Genomic DNA, 17,408 nt, shown 5'->3' on the forward strand with positions numbered 1-17,408 from the left:
AGTCTGAACATATTGTCGAAAAAACACGCTTTATGTTTATATTTATCTTCTTTGAAAATTTGATTTTTTCACTTTTTCTGGATGCAAATGAGTTAAAAATTTACTTTCGAACTCATTCCTGCGGAATTCTTCAGGTACTACCTAAAACAGTCGAAATGGTGTCAAATGATCACCGACCCAAGTTGTAGATGCCGAAGTTCATTTTTGACCATTCCAGAGAGATTTGAAATTTCTGGAGGAAATTAAAAAATCACTGGAGGCTTCACAACTATTGAGGAAATCATTCAAATTGGTTCTCTTTGATTATCTACCTAATGAAATTTTTTTTTAATTTTCAAAAATTCGCCAAAAATCCAAAATTGATTTTTAGCATCTGCAATTTTGGATACAGACACAGAGGATATTGTCTGGAGTTTCAAAGTCGCTGATCACTGACCAGCCTATCTAGCCTCTCAAGGTCATTTGTCTGTCTTTCTGGCCTTTTTAGGTCATTGACCAGTCTGTCTGGCCTATTAAAATCATTGACCTACGTCTCGAAATTCTGAATGGCATTTACCTACCTGTGTGACTTCCTAAGGTTGTATGTCTGCTGTCGAGTTTATCTTTCTAGCCTCTCAAGGTTATTGACCCATGTGTCTAGCCTCTCAAAGTCACTAAAAAGCAAAATCGGAGTACTTGAATCCAAAGCTGGCCTGATTTGATTCGGAATAACTCAAAAGTTTCGATCGTTTCAGTCTCTTCGTACCTATGTATTTTTAATTCTATCTTTTCTCTTAATAGGCATCGTCGGATGAAAACCCCAGAATCACTATCGAGTACAACACGTATCCTTCGCAGCTGTCACCAATTCTGGAAGAAGAAGAAGAAGAATACTCTTCACTATCGTCAATCCGTTCAATGTGCTCCAGTGACGAAGATGTGGATGTCGACGGCGGTGGCGATGGCAGCGACAGCGACAGTGAGGACTGCTCAACATCTAAAAAATACTTCTTACCCGAAGACGACGTTCTAATAGTGAACACTCTTACCAATGAAGCGTCTATCGTCGACAAAAGCGATTCGAAATCAGCCACATTGGCATCGTTCTTGAAACCGAAACTCAACGAAACGTACGAAATCGAAGAAAACGAAGACGATACGATAGAAATCGCTGATAATCTGGATTCAGACAGCGTTCCAACTCCGGATAGCCTTTCACCAGGCACTAGTAGTAAAACTGGAGCTCATTTGTCGTATTCGTCTTCGGAATCTGGTAATCTATCGGATGTATTTCTATCTCCCTCGTCGTCGAAAAACTTCGACGAATTTGATGAAAAATCCTCGTCATGCGATACCAGACATCTGAACACGCCGGAGAATACGCTGCTGTATCCGAGTTCGTCGAATAAAAACGATTATCAGAAGGCCATCACCAATATCGACGAACTGCTGAAGAATTCACGCGAATTTCGTGATAATTCGGCGGCAGCTACCGCCGCGATTAACGAGTTCATCGATCCGGTTCAATGTGTCCGAGATGATTCTTGGATTAAGTCGTTCTTTTTACCTTATCACGATACGTGTTCGTTGGTCGAATTTAACAGCATGTCCGATATCTCCGAATCGGAGTGTAAATCGTTACCTGCCGATTTTAAATCTGAAAATTGGCCCCCGATGGACGAACTGTGCGACTCTAATGATCGAACTCCGACTAACGAACAAGAAAAACCGATTGCAGTTGAACCTTATGATAGCGCAGATACTACGATAGATGTAGATCAAATCGATTCGACTGATCCAAAATCAGAAACTCATCGTGAAAATGACGAAGCTGGCATTCACTCATCCAATAATTTCGATTCGACTCGAACCAAAGTGAAAAATTCTTTAGCTCTGTTCGGCAACACCAGCAAACAAATTCGCAACTTCCACGTATCATTGGTAAAAGACGACAACTACGCGTTTGTTTCCAAAACCTCTCCTACTAGTCCGAAAAACATTGTCGATTCGTACGTTGCCAACTCGAACCAAAGTTCAGAGAAAACGTGGAAACCTCCTCTAAACGCGTTCCTCAATTCGCAAAATTTGGACAATTTTGGTCTGAAAGAAATCAACGTAAACGATTTGATGTCCACTTCTTTCATCGAATGTGGTAGTCAAGATGGATCTATCGATCAAGATGATATTAAATCTGACACCGAGTCTGAGGACGGTGAAGAACAATGTACCAACGATGAATTCGAGTGGAAGGTGAGAACATTGGTCCATTTGGTGATTGTTTTTCTTCCATTCATAATTATGTATTATATGTACCTAATGCGGATTCGTTTTTTTTTTTTTTTTTTTTTTTTTTCCAGAAAACTAACGAAGACGATAACGCTAATGAAGAAAAATTCCATCACGATTCCGAAGACGAGAACGGTAACGATGTTGACGATAATGATGACGACGATGACGACGAAGATGACGAAGAGTTGGCTGACTTTGTACCATATTCGTGGAATATTGGAGCTGTTCCGCAGAAATCCGCTCTCAAGAATGAAGAAAAAATCAAAGTAAGGATGCCCCTCCTCATATATAAGTGTACTTCTTATATTTCGAAAAGTTGATGTTATTTTAATTCATGATTTTCGAACTGCTTAGGGTGTCAAGAAGAACGTCTCGTTTAAAAAGCAGAAATACCACTGCGTTTATGAGTATCCCAAAGATGAAACCAATTACGTTCGAACTTACGATGAAATACTTCAAGATCGTATGCTCGGATTGTGGAGTTTAGACAGAGATAACTTATACGCAGATTATTCATCATTTTCGGGTAAATTATCTAGTTTTCTCGATGTCTTAGTTTCTAGACCTTTAGTTAACTTCTTATTTCATGAATTACCTGTACGTTTTACTACTCAGATTGGGAACTGGATGATTGCGAAGAGTCACAGACCTGTAGTGATGATCTGATGCCTTATCCAGGTCTACCAACCACGGTTACTTCTAAGGGCAATAGTGTTTCTACAAAATTAGGATTCTATACAATTGGTGCCTATGACTTGGATGCTTCTATCAGTAAGAACACTAAAATTTAATGATGTGTGATCCTTCGATTATGAAATTATTCGATTCTTTTTGTACGTGTTTCAGAATTAACTTCAGCTATCGAAGATAACCCTTCGACGTATTATTTATCTAGTCCTGGATCGTCCAGTGTCCCATCGCCGACGACCACCACCTCCTCCTCTTCCTCCATTCCTCTCAGCAATGATACACGTAACGAAGAAACCACAATTTCTGGTAAGTACTGTGTCATTTATTTGTTTTAAAACTGATTTGTCTTCGATTGCGCTGAAATTCTGCTCTCTGATATATGTATCATGTTATCCATATCTCAAAACTAGATTTTGAGCTGCCAAAATTGAATTTTCAATTTTTGACTAATTTTTGAAGGCCTGCTTAAATTTTCTACAAGAGTAAATTTTGGAGCACGAATTTAAAAATCAGTTCGTACACAAAGTTGATGCCTATAATCGATTGTGATCAATTTCGAGTTGCTCCAGATGACTTTGTAATCAACTTTGGTCGCTTAAAATTAAATCATGTCAACGTTCGAGTTTCTGAACTAATCAGGGCAGGTGAATTGTAAATCTAAGGCTTGTTTGTTGTTGTTTTTTTCAATATTTGAAAATCTTAAATTTTTAAAAATTCCAAAATTGCAATCGTGTTTACCTTCTTCAAAAACGAGGGTCTGGTTAAATCACGAAAAATAGGATTCGAATCATAGATCAAAAACAGTGATTCAACTCAAGTCACTTTTTTATCAAATGGTTGTAAAAAAATAAAAATTGTTCATCATTTTTTTGCTACTAATTTCCAAAAAATCTCGCATTTTACCAAAATTACTGAATAATTATGCTTCTTCATCTAAAAATGCCAAAAACTGTTGAAAAGTTACACTTTATTGCCAACAAAATTCGAAAGAGTTTCAACTTTTTTTTTCAAAAATTGCTACGAAGTCTTTATTTTTTGCAGAAAATTGTGCAAATAGCTCTGTCTTTTGCTAAACGTGGTTAAATCTTGCTGTTTTTCCAAAAATCATAAAAAATAGTCAATTTAACGCTGAAAGTTGCCAGCAACAAGTCTTGCTGTATTATCAGAAAATTGCGAAATAGTCTCACTTTTCTGAAAAAAATTTAGAAAATGTATATTTTTTTGTCAGTAATTGCCAAAAAGTCCTGTTCTGTGCTAATGTGTAGTTAAAATCTCAGTCGAGTTTCATTATTAGATTTAAATTAGTATGTTTATTGTTTCGTATTTTTTTTTTTTTTTTTTAAATTGAGATTTGCTGGATTTTTTGGTTATTTTATTTTATTTTACATACTTATTTTGTGAGTTGAAATGTTTTTCTAAAGTTTTTTTATCTTTTTTGGTCATTTTTTTGAATTTTGTTGATTACTAAAGTTACTTTTTTTTTTTTGAAAAAATTTGAGTCAGTACTGACCAATTCAATGAATTTATTTTCATTTGGGTCCAGGTACCCATTTCTATTGTGTGTGTGTGTTTTTTTTGAATAGCATTATCCACTTATCATCAGAAGTATGCGCGCCATGAATTTGAAAAAGATCTGGAGAGAGATGAAATCTGGTTAGAAAATAAAAATCTGTAACGGAAACATTTCTGAACATTTCTCAATCTAGATGTGTGAAATTCAAACTTTCTAGAAGAATGGGGGAAGAAGAGGAGGTGGTTGTTAGTCAAAAACAGGGCAAAAATTATTCATTTTCGAGGCTCACATTTGAAATTTCATAGGTAGATGCCATCAGCACTGCCCATATCAAATTTGAAGTTGAAATATTCACTAATTAGTTCAGTGGCAAACTGTAAGTAAGCGGCAAATTATGATAAAACTTTGTAATTTGGTATGATGAACAAGGACACCAACAGAAAATTTTTAAGCCCGGGAGGCAATCGCCAAGTCCCATAGGAAGGGAATGGGGGTGATTTAGGGGAGGGTTCAACCCCCCATTTTTCCAAATGGGTCTAACGGGGCCATATTGGTGTCAATTCCATATGATTGAACCCCGCTGAGTTCGAAAATACCATTACTTTCAAAATCTGAGGAAGAGGCATGCCTCAAATTTGAGATTTTCTGAGTGAAGTTTTTGCATTTTTCTCAAAAATACCCCAAAATTATAGTTTTTTAACCCTGGACGACACGCTGACCTTTCATCGACATTTTTATGGTCATTTTCGGATTCTACAGGTCAATTAAAATGCGAATCGACCATCAATACTTTCGCATACCTCTACTGTGGGTGTACAGAGGGGTCTAAAGGGGTTAAAAATTGACGTTTTTTCGGCATTTTCTCGCAAAAATCGGGGTTTTTGAACTGTGCACCGGATACAATTAGCGGGAGAAGGTTCTAATGTCGATTTTCGAATACTACAAAGCAAATGCCATCGAATAAGACTCGGAGGCACTTTTTACACCCCTCCTGGGAGGTAGTAGAGGGGGTCAAATTTGACCCTTATCTTGCTTATGTTGAATCAATATTTTAGAAATAATGTAAGTAATCAACGTAAGTGTACATTTTCTTACTACCGAGGTGATAATGTTTGCATCAATGTTTTTTGTACCGTCGAACCCAAATTTGCGATAATTTTTTCGATTCCAAGGGGAGGGGGGTGAGACCATACAGGGGAGTAGGTCTATTTTTCACAAAAAATCGACATGTATATCGAAATGTAGGTTTTCAAGGATGCTGATTTCAGAAATGCTATCGATTTTTCATTTTGGTCGATCCCAAAGGGATGATACAGCATTCGAGAGGTAGGGGATGAAATTTTTCACAAAAAATCGCCATGTACATCAATCTTTTTCTTTCAATTACGTTTTGTGTTCCGGCTCAGGGAAGTGGGAGTCTGAATAATTAATTCGACATAATTTTGTTCAAATATTTCCGATTATTCGTGGTATTTACGTGAGTAGCTAGTTACCAGATGAAGATTTTTTAGAATGAAAATTGTGGCGTAAAAAATTTGTGCATCTTGAATATGATTTTACTATTCCATAATCAATCATGATAATTTAACAATGCCTTTCATATCTCATTTTTTCATTCCAAAGACACTATTTCCATGTAAATGCACGCTTAGACCTGAAAACCTACATTTCGATATACATGTCGATTTTTTGTGAAAAATGTCATCCACCACACCTTGAATGCAGTATCATCCCCTTAGCTTCAACCAAAATGAAAAACTGATAGCATTTCTGAAATCAGCGTCCTTGAAAACCTACATTTTGATATACATGTCGATTTTTTGTGAAAAATAGACCTACTCCCCTGTATGGTCTCACCCCCCTCCCCTTGGAATCGAAAAAATTATCGCAAATTTGGGTTCGACGGTACAAAAAACATTGATGCAAACATTATCACCTCGGTAGTAAGAAAATGTACACTTACGTTGATTACTTACATTATTTCTAAAATATTGATTCAACATAAGCAAGATAAGGGTCAAATTTGACCCCCTCTACTACCTCCCAGGAGGGGTGTAAAAAGTGCCTCCGAGTCTTATTCGATGGCATTTGCTTTGTAGTATTCGAAAATCGACATTAGAACCTTCTCCCGCTAATTGTATCCGGTGCACAGTTCAAAAACCCCGATTTTTGCGAGAAAATGCCGAAAAAACGTCAATTTTTAACCCCTTTAGACCCCTCTGTACACCCACAGTAGAGGTATGCGAAAGTATTGATGGTCGATTCGCATTTTAATTGACCTGTAGAATCCGAAAATGACCATAAAAATGTCGATGAAAGGTCAGCGTGTCGTCCAGGGTTAAAAAACTATAATTTTGGGGTATTTTTGAGAAAAATGCAAAAACTTCACTCAGAAAATCTCAAATTTGAGGCATGCCTCTTCCTCAGATTTTGAAAGTAATGGTATTTTCGAACTCAGCGGGGTTCAATCATATGGAATTGACACCAATATGGCCCCGTTAGACCCATTTGGAAAAATTGGGGGTTGAACCCTCCCCTAAATCACCCCCATTCCCTTCCTATGGGACTTGGCGATTGCCTCCCGGGCTTAAAAATTTTCTGTTGGTGTCCTTGTTCATCATACCAAATTTCAAAGCTTTATCATTGTTTGCCGTTTATCGCCCAAAATATACATTTTGCCACTGAACTAAATCGTTTGTGCATCGTTAGTGCACGTTTGTGATGGGCAGTGCTACTATGCCGCCAGCATTACCCAAGGTTTTCTTCTACAGTGGGAAAAAGGGGTGTGCAGGTGCACCTGCAACTTTTAATTTGATATAGGCATGCAGTGCTGGCGGCATCTACCTAAATGGGATCGTTTCAGTTATCGTGCCATTGACTAACAATGGAATATAATTTCTGTTTTCAGAAAAGTGCAATCCTTTCAAAGAGTTGAATTTGAATGCCAAAGGAATAGAAAATGGATCAAAAGTTGGCGACGACTACGTCGATTTACCATCTCCCGGCCTCGGCGAACTGAAACATACGAAAAATCGTTTGAAATTAGATTTGAGCGGAAACGCCAGCGCCAGAAATGAAGATAAACGAAGTACAACAACTATTACCAACGCTAAAGAAGAACCGGATGAAAATGTGAACGATGAAGATGCTGAGAATAACGCTTTTAATTACGGGCTTAACTTCAAATCGTGCGATATATCTCCAGTGGTTGAATTACCCAAATCTTTAACATCGGCTAGTGTAGCCTGAGCTGAAATTGGTGATACGGTTCATTTTTTTGTAATGGTTCTTGTATTACGATTGTGTTGTGATATTTCTATCTTAGTGTTGTTGGAAAATGTATCTTGACCTACATTTACTTAATAACGTATTCGATGTGTTGAATTTTTAATGCTCAATGCTTGATTGTTAGTTGCTGATGATTTACAGTGTATAATAAGATCATTGATTGTTGATTATTTGAGAAAAATTTCGATCATTGTATTATTTACTTAGTTTATCTTTTATTTGTTTTGTATTGACGCGGTTTGAAAGTTGTGTTTTCTCACTGTATTTAATTGTTACTTTTTTTTTTTACGTATTCAACTCTAATATCATCGACTAAATTCAAACTAATGCTTTTCCTTTATCCTCCTTTTTTTTTCAGTTTCGGTTATTGTCTTCCATGCCACCACATAAACGTTCGAATGACAAATGAAAAATATGGTTTTGAAGTTGAAAATACGCTAAACATGGTAATTGTTGTCAAATTATTTTTTAATGTATGAATTATTCGATGAATAATTTGACTAATCGTGCGAGTATAAAGATACTTTTTTTTGCATTTTCGATTTCACGTTTGAACGTATTACGTACATCTCGTAAAATTGCAATGTGAGCTGTGATTTTAGGGTTTAAAAACTTTGTAGTACCTACCTAGTTATAATTATGTACTTTTATCTTTTCTTTTTCTATTTTATGTTTTTATGATTAATAATTGTACGTATTGAGAAATTTTATTATTAGGTAGTAAGATTTTATCCACATTTAAGCTGAAACGTATTATTTTATTGCACTTTATTAGCTTTCTTTTCTCTTGCCAGTCAATCAGGTGTTCCGGATGAGCACTTGTGAACCGAATACAATTCGGGTATTTTTTAAAATTATTTTATTTTACAAATTTTAATGCTAGAGCAAATGTATAAAGATCGGAGAAGTTTTTGTTTACATTTACGTGTAAAAATAGTGAATTGTTTTAGTCGTATTTTTTTTCTTTTTTTCAATATTTTAATCTCTATGCAGTCATGTTCCTTTACGTATGTATTTTGTAGGTATTCTATAATGTATCAATTTGAGATTGAAACGTTGTTATTGTTGAGTATATTATGATAATTTTTGTTAATATATTTTTTTTTTTGTAACCGTCCTATAGAAGTACGTGGTGCTTTGTATATATTTGTTTTTTTTTTTGTATGTACGTACTACGTAATTTTTTTCTTCGTTCTTCATCATGTGTATACTTTTTTTTAAAAAATCGTACGCATATAAGCGTTAACGATATTGTTTAATCGTTTAATTTATAAAGTGTAAATTTATTAAATGAATTTTTGATTTATTTCTGGAGTTTATATGTGAGGGCGCATACGAAAAGAGACAATTCGACCAAAAAAAAAAAAAAAAAGTTCTCTGAAATTGTTGTAGGAACTCTGTAAAGGGTTCCTACAACAATTTTAGAGAACTTTTTTTTTTTTTTTTTTTTTGGTCATAAGGACCCTTTCCGTATGCGCCCTCACATATATTTATTTCAACGTGAATTTTTGTATGATAGGTTAGGTCGGAGGGAAGTATACGATACGAGTATTCCGTAGTGAACTGTGGAAAGGTCGAACGAAATTGACAACTTCAGACGGAAAAAATTTTAATTTTTTTCATCGGTGATATTAAAATGTCTCTGCCTTGAAATTCCAATTAAACTGAAATACACATAATTATTATCTCAGCAACACCTGAACCGATTCTGATAGAACTCAGAATCTCAAAATTTCAGTAATACAAGAATCCTGCGCGATAATGAACTTTTTTCAAAAAATGCAACTTTCGAATTTAATCCGCCTGAAAATTGGTACATAAACACATATGAAATGTGCTAGGCAACATTCTAGTAACCTATTTCTTAATATACTCCAGCAAACCCGTAAGTTTTGACAAACTCGTAACCTTTTTAGGAAGTGACTTTGCTATGAGGTGCCATATGAATCTACAAAGTGTAGAGAGTCTACCCTACTGGCAAAGTTTGAGCAAGGATATGAGATTGTTGTATATACAGTTATACACTTTACTTTTAACTCAATTTTTGAATGAGTAGGTACATAGCCTAATTCCATTATTTTCCAAAACCTCGCTCAACCAACGTGGCTGAAGTTATCCACATCCACATCCTCACCCACAGTGAAATGCATACAACCACGCAGAGCCAAGTCAGCATAATTAATGAAAACCAGGTTGCATAGTTCCAGATCAAGTGTTTAGTACCAAACTACTAATCCTCCACTTACAAGTAAATAGTGAAGGACAGTGGGGGGAGTTCATGTACCTTAGTTACAAGATGAATGTATTCTCTATAATTCTAATTTTTATTTTCCAAGTATATATTTTATTATTATAACAAAAATGCCTGCGCACAGATGTGATATTTATTTATTTATACAAGTACTTACCTACCTACACAATACAATACCAGCGACGCTCACTGTGGAGGTACCTATACTAGGGCAGTTCCCAAATTTGAAATTCTTGATTTAATTTTGAAGTGAGATACAAGATAGCGGCAAGTGGAATATTGTGCATAAGATAAGATGTGATGATGAGGGAATATTGAAAGTACATAGACTAGGAAACCTCCATAACAACGAATGAGGAGGTCCTGGGGTGTTTCAAAATTTTCCAATTTCACCAACAAAACGAGGTAGCGATGAAAAGACACTGGCCAGTCAGTCTTATGGTCCAGGAGATGTGAAAATTTATCTTTTGAAAATTCCAAAAATGTGTGGATGAGCCCCCATGGTGCCCCTTTTGGAGTCACGGGGGTTTGTGGGCAAATTTAACGCTGGCTAGTGATTTTGTATTCGCTACACTTGTCAGTTTGGCACTACCTCATTTTGGAAAAAAATTTAAAATTTTTGAATCTTCCCAGCACTTTTTGTTAAGAATTCACTTGGGCCTTTCCATCAAATTTGATATCCACTTGTACATAAGCATGGCTGTCCAGTTATTTATTGGTAAAATTGTAAAATTTCGAAAATTTTGAAATGCTCCAGCCAGCACCTCCTCATTGATAGTATCATCATTACAAATCATGCACAATCATAATAGGTACCTCATTTCAGATAGAAAATGGAAAATGTTGAAAAAGTTTGAAACACCCCTGCACCTCTCTAATGAGCATCCATGGAAGTTGTATATCAGTGTCACCTTTGAAAACCAACTATACTTATACTTATTTATTTGAAAAAAAAAAGATAATCGGTAACAATTTTTTTCATTTTGTAGGTATGTATGTTTTAAGCCTCTTTGAATGGAACAAATGTGAATACCTAGCGCACCGATGAATTCACCAGAGGTATTTTCAAGGTCGGAAATTGCGTATATAAACTACGAAGTGTTCACTTTTCAGATGGCGTTCATAACTCATTTTTAGGGAAAACATGGAGTTGGCTATGTTATTTTATGTATTAGGGTAACGAGAGGTTGTCCTTGAAGTAGAGCTTATAGATAATCAAAAATTTTTATTATCCTACTTTTCACAAACAGAACTCGTGCTAATTGAACTAGGTATGAGCTAATTATTTGATTCATTGAGATTTATTAGGTACTCTGTGCAGTTAATTAAGCGAAACTTAAATTTAATTAAGTACCTACTTACTACATATATTCAAGATGGGTGCACATGCCAGGTACGTATAATGACATCTCCATCAGTTGTTCAGTTTTATATTGGATATCTACCACCTACTTACCTACTACATATTTCATCTAAACAGAAGATCCAAACAGCAAGATGTGTTTCTCTACAAGTTTTTTCATCTGTATTTTCGTTATTGTGCCCAGTTTGTTCCTGAATTCGATGGCTTATGACTTCATAGACAACTTTGATGGGATAGACACTAATCATGATGGCCAGCTCTCGTTTAAGGAGGTGCGGCGTTATCTTACATTAGTAGGTTTTCCTTACACTATTGAGGAATTGAGAAGGGTCTTCAGAAAGGCTGATCTGAATAGAAATAGATTGTTAAGTCGCAGAGAAATAATAGACGTACGAGGTAGGTACTTCTTTCAGATTAACACAGATGATCCCAGTCCGTGGATATATGCCCCGAAAATTGATGTATACGGGTGAGGTAAACATAACGCTATCTGTTATGTCCGCACCACTGTATACTATACTATGTAAATACTCATATATTAACCCTCTTAATTACCTACCTTCTAATTACTGTTTGTTATAGCCTTGCCGTTTATTGTATCATACCTATTATACATAAGTATACAGGATGCCCAGAAATATCGAGTACCCCTAAGAAAGTTTTTCATTAAAAATATAGGTTGGCAACGTGAAATAGATGCATATGATTGGTGGAATGTTATCTCTCCAGTCCAACAACCAATGATGTGCTATCATTATTATCATTCACTGTGACCAACCGAAGTAAGGTGCACTGGGGGAAGTTGGAATTCGGGGTAAGTTAGAAAACTTGCTCTAGCGCCTAGTGGTTTATATCGGGAAAACTTTAACTGAACGACAGATTAAGTGAATTGCACGACAGAAAAATCCCACGACGAAATCGTGTTTTTGAACGACAGCGATTTAACGACAGTTTTGGTGATTAAAACAGCAGCATTGAACGACAGACCTCGAACGACAAGGATAAAAAATTCACGCCGCGAGAAAGTGAATGCACGACGAACATGGGAAAGCCCGACGAATGTATTTAAATTCCCCGATTGAATTGTGTAAGTACGTTTTTCTAGTGAGGTGGCCATCTCACTACCAATTTGGACGAAGTTGTATCAATGGGCTGTTATCGATGTCCCCCATTGTAGAAGATTCCCGTTCTTCTGAAGGTCAACTCTTCTTGTCCTCACATAAAAAACTCGTTTTCATGCCTCTTGAAATGCAAATTTTCGGAAGCTTTCACCCTCGCTTCGCTCGAGCTTATTCTCTTTTCTTTTTCAAAAGTAACTCCCTTCAAAAAAACATCATTCAAATATTAAAATTTAAAAAACCAAACAATAAACTCTTCGCACTAAAAAAAACTCGTCTTTAAGGCATCTCAAAATAAAAATTTTCAGAAGTTCTCGCCCTCCCTCCTCAAAAAAAACTTTTTTTTTTAAAGTGTGGAGTAAGCATAGAAAATTGGAAAAAATGGTCTCGAAAACCTGGAAAAGTCAGGGAAAATCATTTCCAGAAATGAGTGGACACCTTGCAATAGAAGCAAAAAATGTGCCTCTAGGGCAGAAGAGGAAGAGGGGTAGACCAAACAAGTCAAAAAAGACACTTCTTATATAATAATTATTCGTACTGTTCTTATGTTACGTTGATATCTTTATAATTAATTGTTTTTGGAAATTTTAATTTTGTGAATAAATTCGTCGCTTTTATCATTATGTCGTCGTTCATTTCCTTAAGTCGTCGATGCATTTTATTCAATTTGTCGGGCATACGCTGGCGTTCACTTGATTTTTTTGGCGTGCACTTAAATTTTTGTTGTCGTGCAATGGTTGAAAACTGTTTTTGTCGTTAGAAAAGTGGTTTTGGGACGTTAGCATCTGTCGTGCAAAACACTTTTTTTTTGTCGTTCAATCATTTAATCTGTCGTGCCGATAAATGGCACCCGTTTATATCTGGTGAAGTGCCACTAAAGGTGATTTGAGGGTACTACCTCTGCTTCATCACGGCATAAAAATTTTCGCGATTCAGTTTCATTTTAGATGTCTTTGGTTCAATTGTATTTTGTTGTTGTTTTGAACTTGTTTTGAATTTGTTCTAAAATACAGACTTTCTATTTCTTAGTTTTTCGCATATAGCGGACGAACCGTGCGTTCTAGTGAAAATCTGATGAGAGTGTTCTCTAAGAGAATTAAATTCTCTACAATTTTGTTTCTATGCAATTTTTCTAGGACGCTCCGTTTGTGATCTACAGTTTATGTTTTATTCCACTGAGCGAAAGCTACTGTGTCAATCGCGCTCAAATTTTCACCATAGGTTAAGAACCCTTATGGGAACCTACATAATAAATTTGATCCATATTGGTTCATTAGAAGGGGAGTAACAGCTGGTCAAAGTTGAAATTGCGAAAAATCATTCTGACTTGCCCCGGTGCACCTTATTTTAGTAAAAAACTTTTTTAGGGGAACTCGATATTTCTGGGCACCCTGTATATATACCTATATACCTACCCTTACAATAGACTAATTGCCTATATATTTTTAACCTTTAGCTATCTTGTCTTCCAAAATTCACTTTTCCTTTTCTTACATAACTCTCGATTTCATCCTTAATAAACCTTTGTTCTTCTCCTTCTCACAAATATACATAGTTAGTGGTGGTTTTTACTTTTACTTTATTCTAATATAAATATCAGTACATTTTAGAGTAAACTTCAGTCTTAAAATAAGCTTGTGAACTACAAGTATAATACGAGTAATAAAAGTTTAATCGTGTAGTTCGCGTCATTTTACCATTGCCGGATGTTACCTCCCAATATAGACAGTGTAGAGGAAGACAAAAATTTTCGATGTCAAATATTTAAATTTCCAGGCCTCTCAGTGGTCCTCGCTTAGTTCCGTTTTGTAGAGTGAGCGCATTAAACCTGTCCACTTGTACAGTAAGTTGTACAGACTACAGAGTGTACAGGAAGAAATTGCGTTTCTCAAGTTTTTACCCAAAAATGGAAGGGTGTTTTGCAATTTTGTAAAAGCCAGTATTCAAAGAGAATAATTTACCTAATTTTTGTTTTTTTTTTTTTGTATAAAAAAAAATAATTTTGATGATTTCCAAAGCGACAAATTATTTTTCATAATAACAGTTTCCACCTGTTTTCAGTGTTTATTCATTATTCTGCAACTTATTTTTGAAAATCCACCAAGAATACATAGGTAGGTAGTAACACCCAATTTTTTCAATTATCTAAATAGGTATTCAGCATTTTCTCCTCTTTAAATTGATATAATTACCAGATTCGTAGATTCACTACTCGCGGAAGTATTCAATTAATTAATTCAAGTACCTACTTAATGCAATAAAGTGATTTACATTGCTGATATGTGGGATAATTTCATAAAATAGGTAAATGGTATTACACCATACTTAGATTGTAATATTTAAGGAAAATGGTAGTTACATAATATAAAAATCTGAAATTTAGTTTATAAGTATGTAGGTACAAAATACTAAAATAAAACCCTGGTTGAACCACACGTTGAGTGATTTTTACTATGAGATTAGTAAATTTTACCTAATTTCAGGATAGGTATATTTTTTTGCTGACATTTATTATTATTTGACAAGTAATAATTTTTGTTAAAAATTTTTTCCGTGAAGATCAGTTAATTATCCAGTGCACAAATCAGATGCGACAGTTACTCTCCTTCTTTTTTTTTTTGCTATGGGCGAATCAGCCTGCCACCACACCTCTCTCTCCTTAAGTAAACACCTATAGGAGGCAAAACCTGTTCTTACATGTATACATAATTTCACCGCACAAAAAATAGTCCAAACAAACATGATTTACATACGTTTAGTTACATGAAAATTCATTCTGACAATCGCCAAAAAAATTGGTTATCAAAAATTCGGGAGTTGCTAGGCATTACAAAAAAATCATTTGAAATAGGTACCTACTCAATCAAAACAAGTTCCTCATTGAGCACTCCGATCTAAATTACCTACCAAGTGAATGATTTGTGGTAGTTACCACAAATCATTCACTTGAAATCACTTCAAAAAAATTCACAGGTAGGTAATTGGTAAGTATGTCATCACTTGAAAAAAATTCAGTATTACATATATTCAAACGCAAAAAAAATTACGAAAAAGTAGCAAAAGAAAAGCATTTATCACTCAAAAAAAGCAGGGCTGGTGGAACGGAACAGAACTGAACAAATAAAAGGAACCATAAACACAAAAATGTCGTGATTTTGTCTGAGCAATAAACAGAACAAAACAAATCGGAAGAAAACCTGTTTGTGAACGGAACAGAACAGAACAGGAACAGAACAGAACAAAACAGAACAGAATAGAACAAATTATTTCCTGCTTGAAAGTTCAGAAACATGCACGAAACTCCAACTTTACTCTGGCATATTTCCAGCTCAGCTTCATTGGTTTCATATTTAAAAAAAATACTTACTCATAGAAAGAGTTGCATAAATTGCATGCATCAGGGTGAAAGAATACCATTAGGCCTACCTATTTATGTAAACCTACCGTTCTTGAAATTTGAAACACTGAAATTTAAACCGTATGTATCTTGTTAATTATTGTAGCATGCCAAGTCAACTGGCATTGGTTTCACTTTCAAACCGTTTTGGAGATCCCATCCAGCATTTTGGAAAATTCAGTATTCCAAAAAATACCATAGGACTTGCCCAAAATTAAATTTAGAACATAAGATCACGATAGGTTATTTATGAAATCATTGGACAAAAATTCGATTTTGAACTGGCTGACGACAATTTTGGAAAAACAGTGTGCAATTGCCTGATTGATCGAGTGAGTCTCTAACAACCCCCAATCGCGAGCATAAGTGCAAAAATTGATTTGAGGTGGTTCTATGCAATTTCCGAAAACGGAATTTTTCAAAATGCGGTTGGAATGTCCAAGACAGTTCAAAACCATTGTCAGTCAAATCAGCGAGTTGCAATTGGGGTACAGTGAATTTCAGCTTTCCAATCCCATCTTCATTTGGTGTAAAATTTAGGTACCTACTTACTACTTAGTGGACATTTCGATTTTCAAAAATCTGCTAGAGGCTGCAGAGTTGCTATCGACTCGGCGGGTCATGATTATAGCACATTCCAAATTTCAGCTTTTTAGATAAATTCAGCGAAGTTTTGATATTTTTTTTCTCATTTTGGGCCAAAATTTGATTTTTTTTTTCAAAATTCACCAAAAAATGAAAAATGCGTTTCAGCTCTTGAAATTTTGGATGGTGTCATATTTGCATGTTCTTTCGATTTAGCTTTGTTTAGTTAAAAAATTTTCTGCCAGGTGGGATACCCCCTTTGAAATTTTTTATTTTTGTTAAAATTTTCTATAGCAGGTAAAAGAGCTAAAAAACTGTATGGATATGGAAATTTAGTCAGGTCGTCACCGATAGGTAAAGATTGGTTCCTCAAGCTTTAGGTAACTGGTGAACTCTGGTCTAATGTTTACTCAAAACTCATTCCATCATTCATCTAAAAAATATGTTGCATTATCGTGTCAAATTTGTATCAAGTATCCTCTTTTGGTACTGCAAATGATAAGGTGCACCGGGGTAAGTCAGAACGGGTTTTTCACAATCTCAACTTTGACCAGCTGTAACTCTCCCAATAATGAACCAATATGGCTCAAATTTATTATGTAGGCTCCCATAAGGGTTCATTTACCCAAGGTTAAAATGTGAACGTGATTGTAACAGTAGCTTTCGCTCGGCGGAGTAAAATATAAAATTTTCTGACTCATCCCAATTTTGGGGAAGTCAGAACAGGCTCGACTTCGCAGAGGTGTAGTTCAAAATCAGAGCGTCCTAGGAAAAAATTGTACATGAACAAAATTGTAGAGAATTTAATTCTCTATCGGATCACCTTCATCTTTATAAGAAAGTCATGTCTTCTTTAAAATTGGAAATATTGAGATTATCTTTGAAAAGTTCACAAAGCAAGAACCAGAAGATGATTGAAAACGACTTTTGAGCCG

The 17,408-nt window shown here is 35.3% G+C and overlaps 1 protein-coding gene and 1 long non-coding RNA gene across 4 annotated transcripts in view; both read left to right on the forward strand.

Moving 5' to 3' along the window:
- Positions 1 to 9,065, forward strand: part of LOC135844477 (uncharacterized) — a 93,275-nt gene extending 84,210 nt beyond the window's left edge. For all 3 annotated transcript variants that reach the window (XM_065362696.1, XM_065362702.1, XM_065362711.1), the window contains 6 exons: positions 781 to 2,229; positions 2,337 to 2,534; positions 2,623 to 2,794; positions 2,884 to 3,039; positions 3,115 to 3,264; positions 7,380 to 9,065. In XM_065362696.1, the coding sequence (XP_065218768.1) occupies positions 781 to 2,229; positions 2,337 to 2,534; positions 2,623 to 2,794; positions 2,884 to 3,039; positions 3,115 to 3,264; positions 7,380 to 7,720 (2,466 nt within the window). In that variant the 3' untranslated portion in view covers positions 7,721 to 9,065. The remainder of the gene's footprint in view (positions 1 to 780; positions 2,230 to 2,336; positions 2,535 to 2,622; positions 2,795 to 2,883; positions 3,040 to 3,114; positions 3,265 to 7,379) is intronic.
- Positions 9,066 to 10,344: 1,279 nt separating this feature from the next.
- LOC135844522 (uncharacterized) lies at positions 10,345 to 13,114 on the forward strand. Its single transcript, XR_010558554.1, has 2 exons — positions 10,345 to 11,769; positions 11,956 to 13,114. It is a non-coding gene; the product is annotated as an uncharacterized LOC135844522 (long non-coding RNA).
- The last annotated feature ends 4,294 nt before the right edge of the window (positions 13,115 to 17,408 follow it).

The sequence above is a fragment of the Planococcus citri genome, chromosome 1 (assembly GCF_950023065.1).
Source record: "Planococcus citri chromosome 1, ihPlaCitr1.1, whole genome shotgun sequence".
In the NCBI taxonomy this organism is placed as follows: domain Eukaryota; kingdom Metazoa; phylum Arthropoda; class Insecta; order Hemiptera; family Pseudococcidae; genus Planococcus; species Planococcus citri.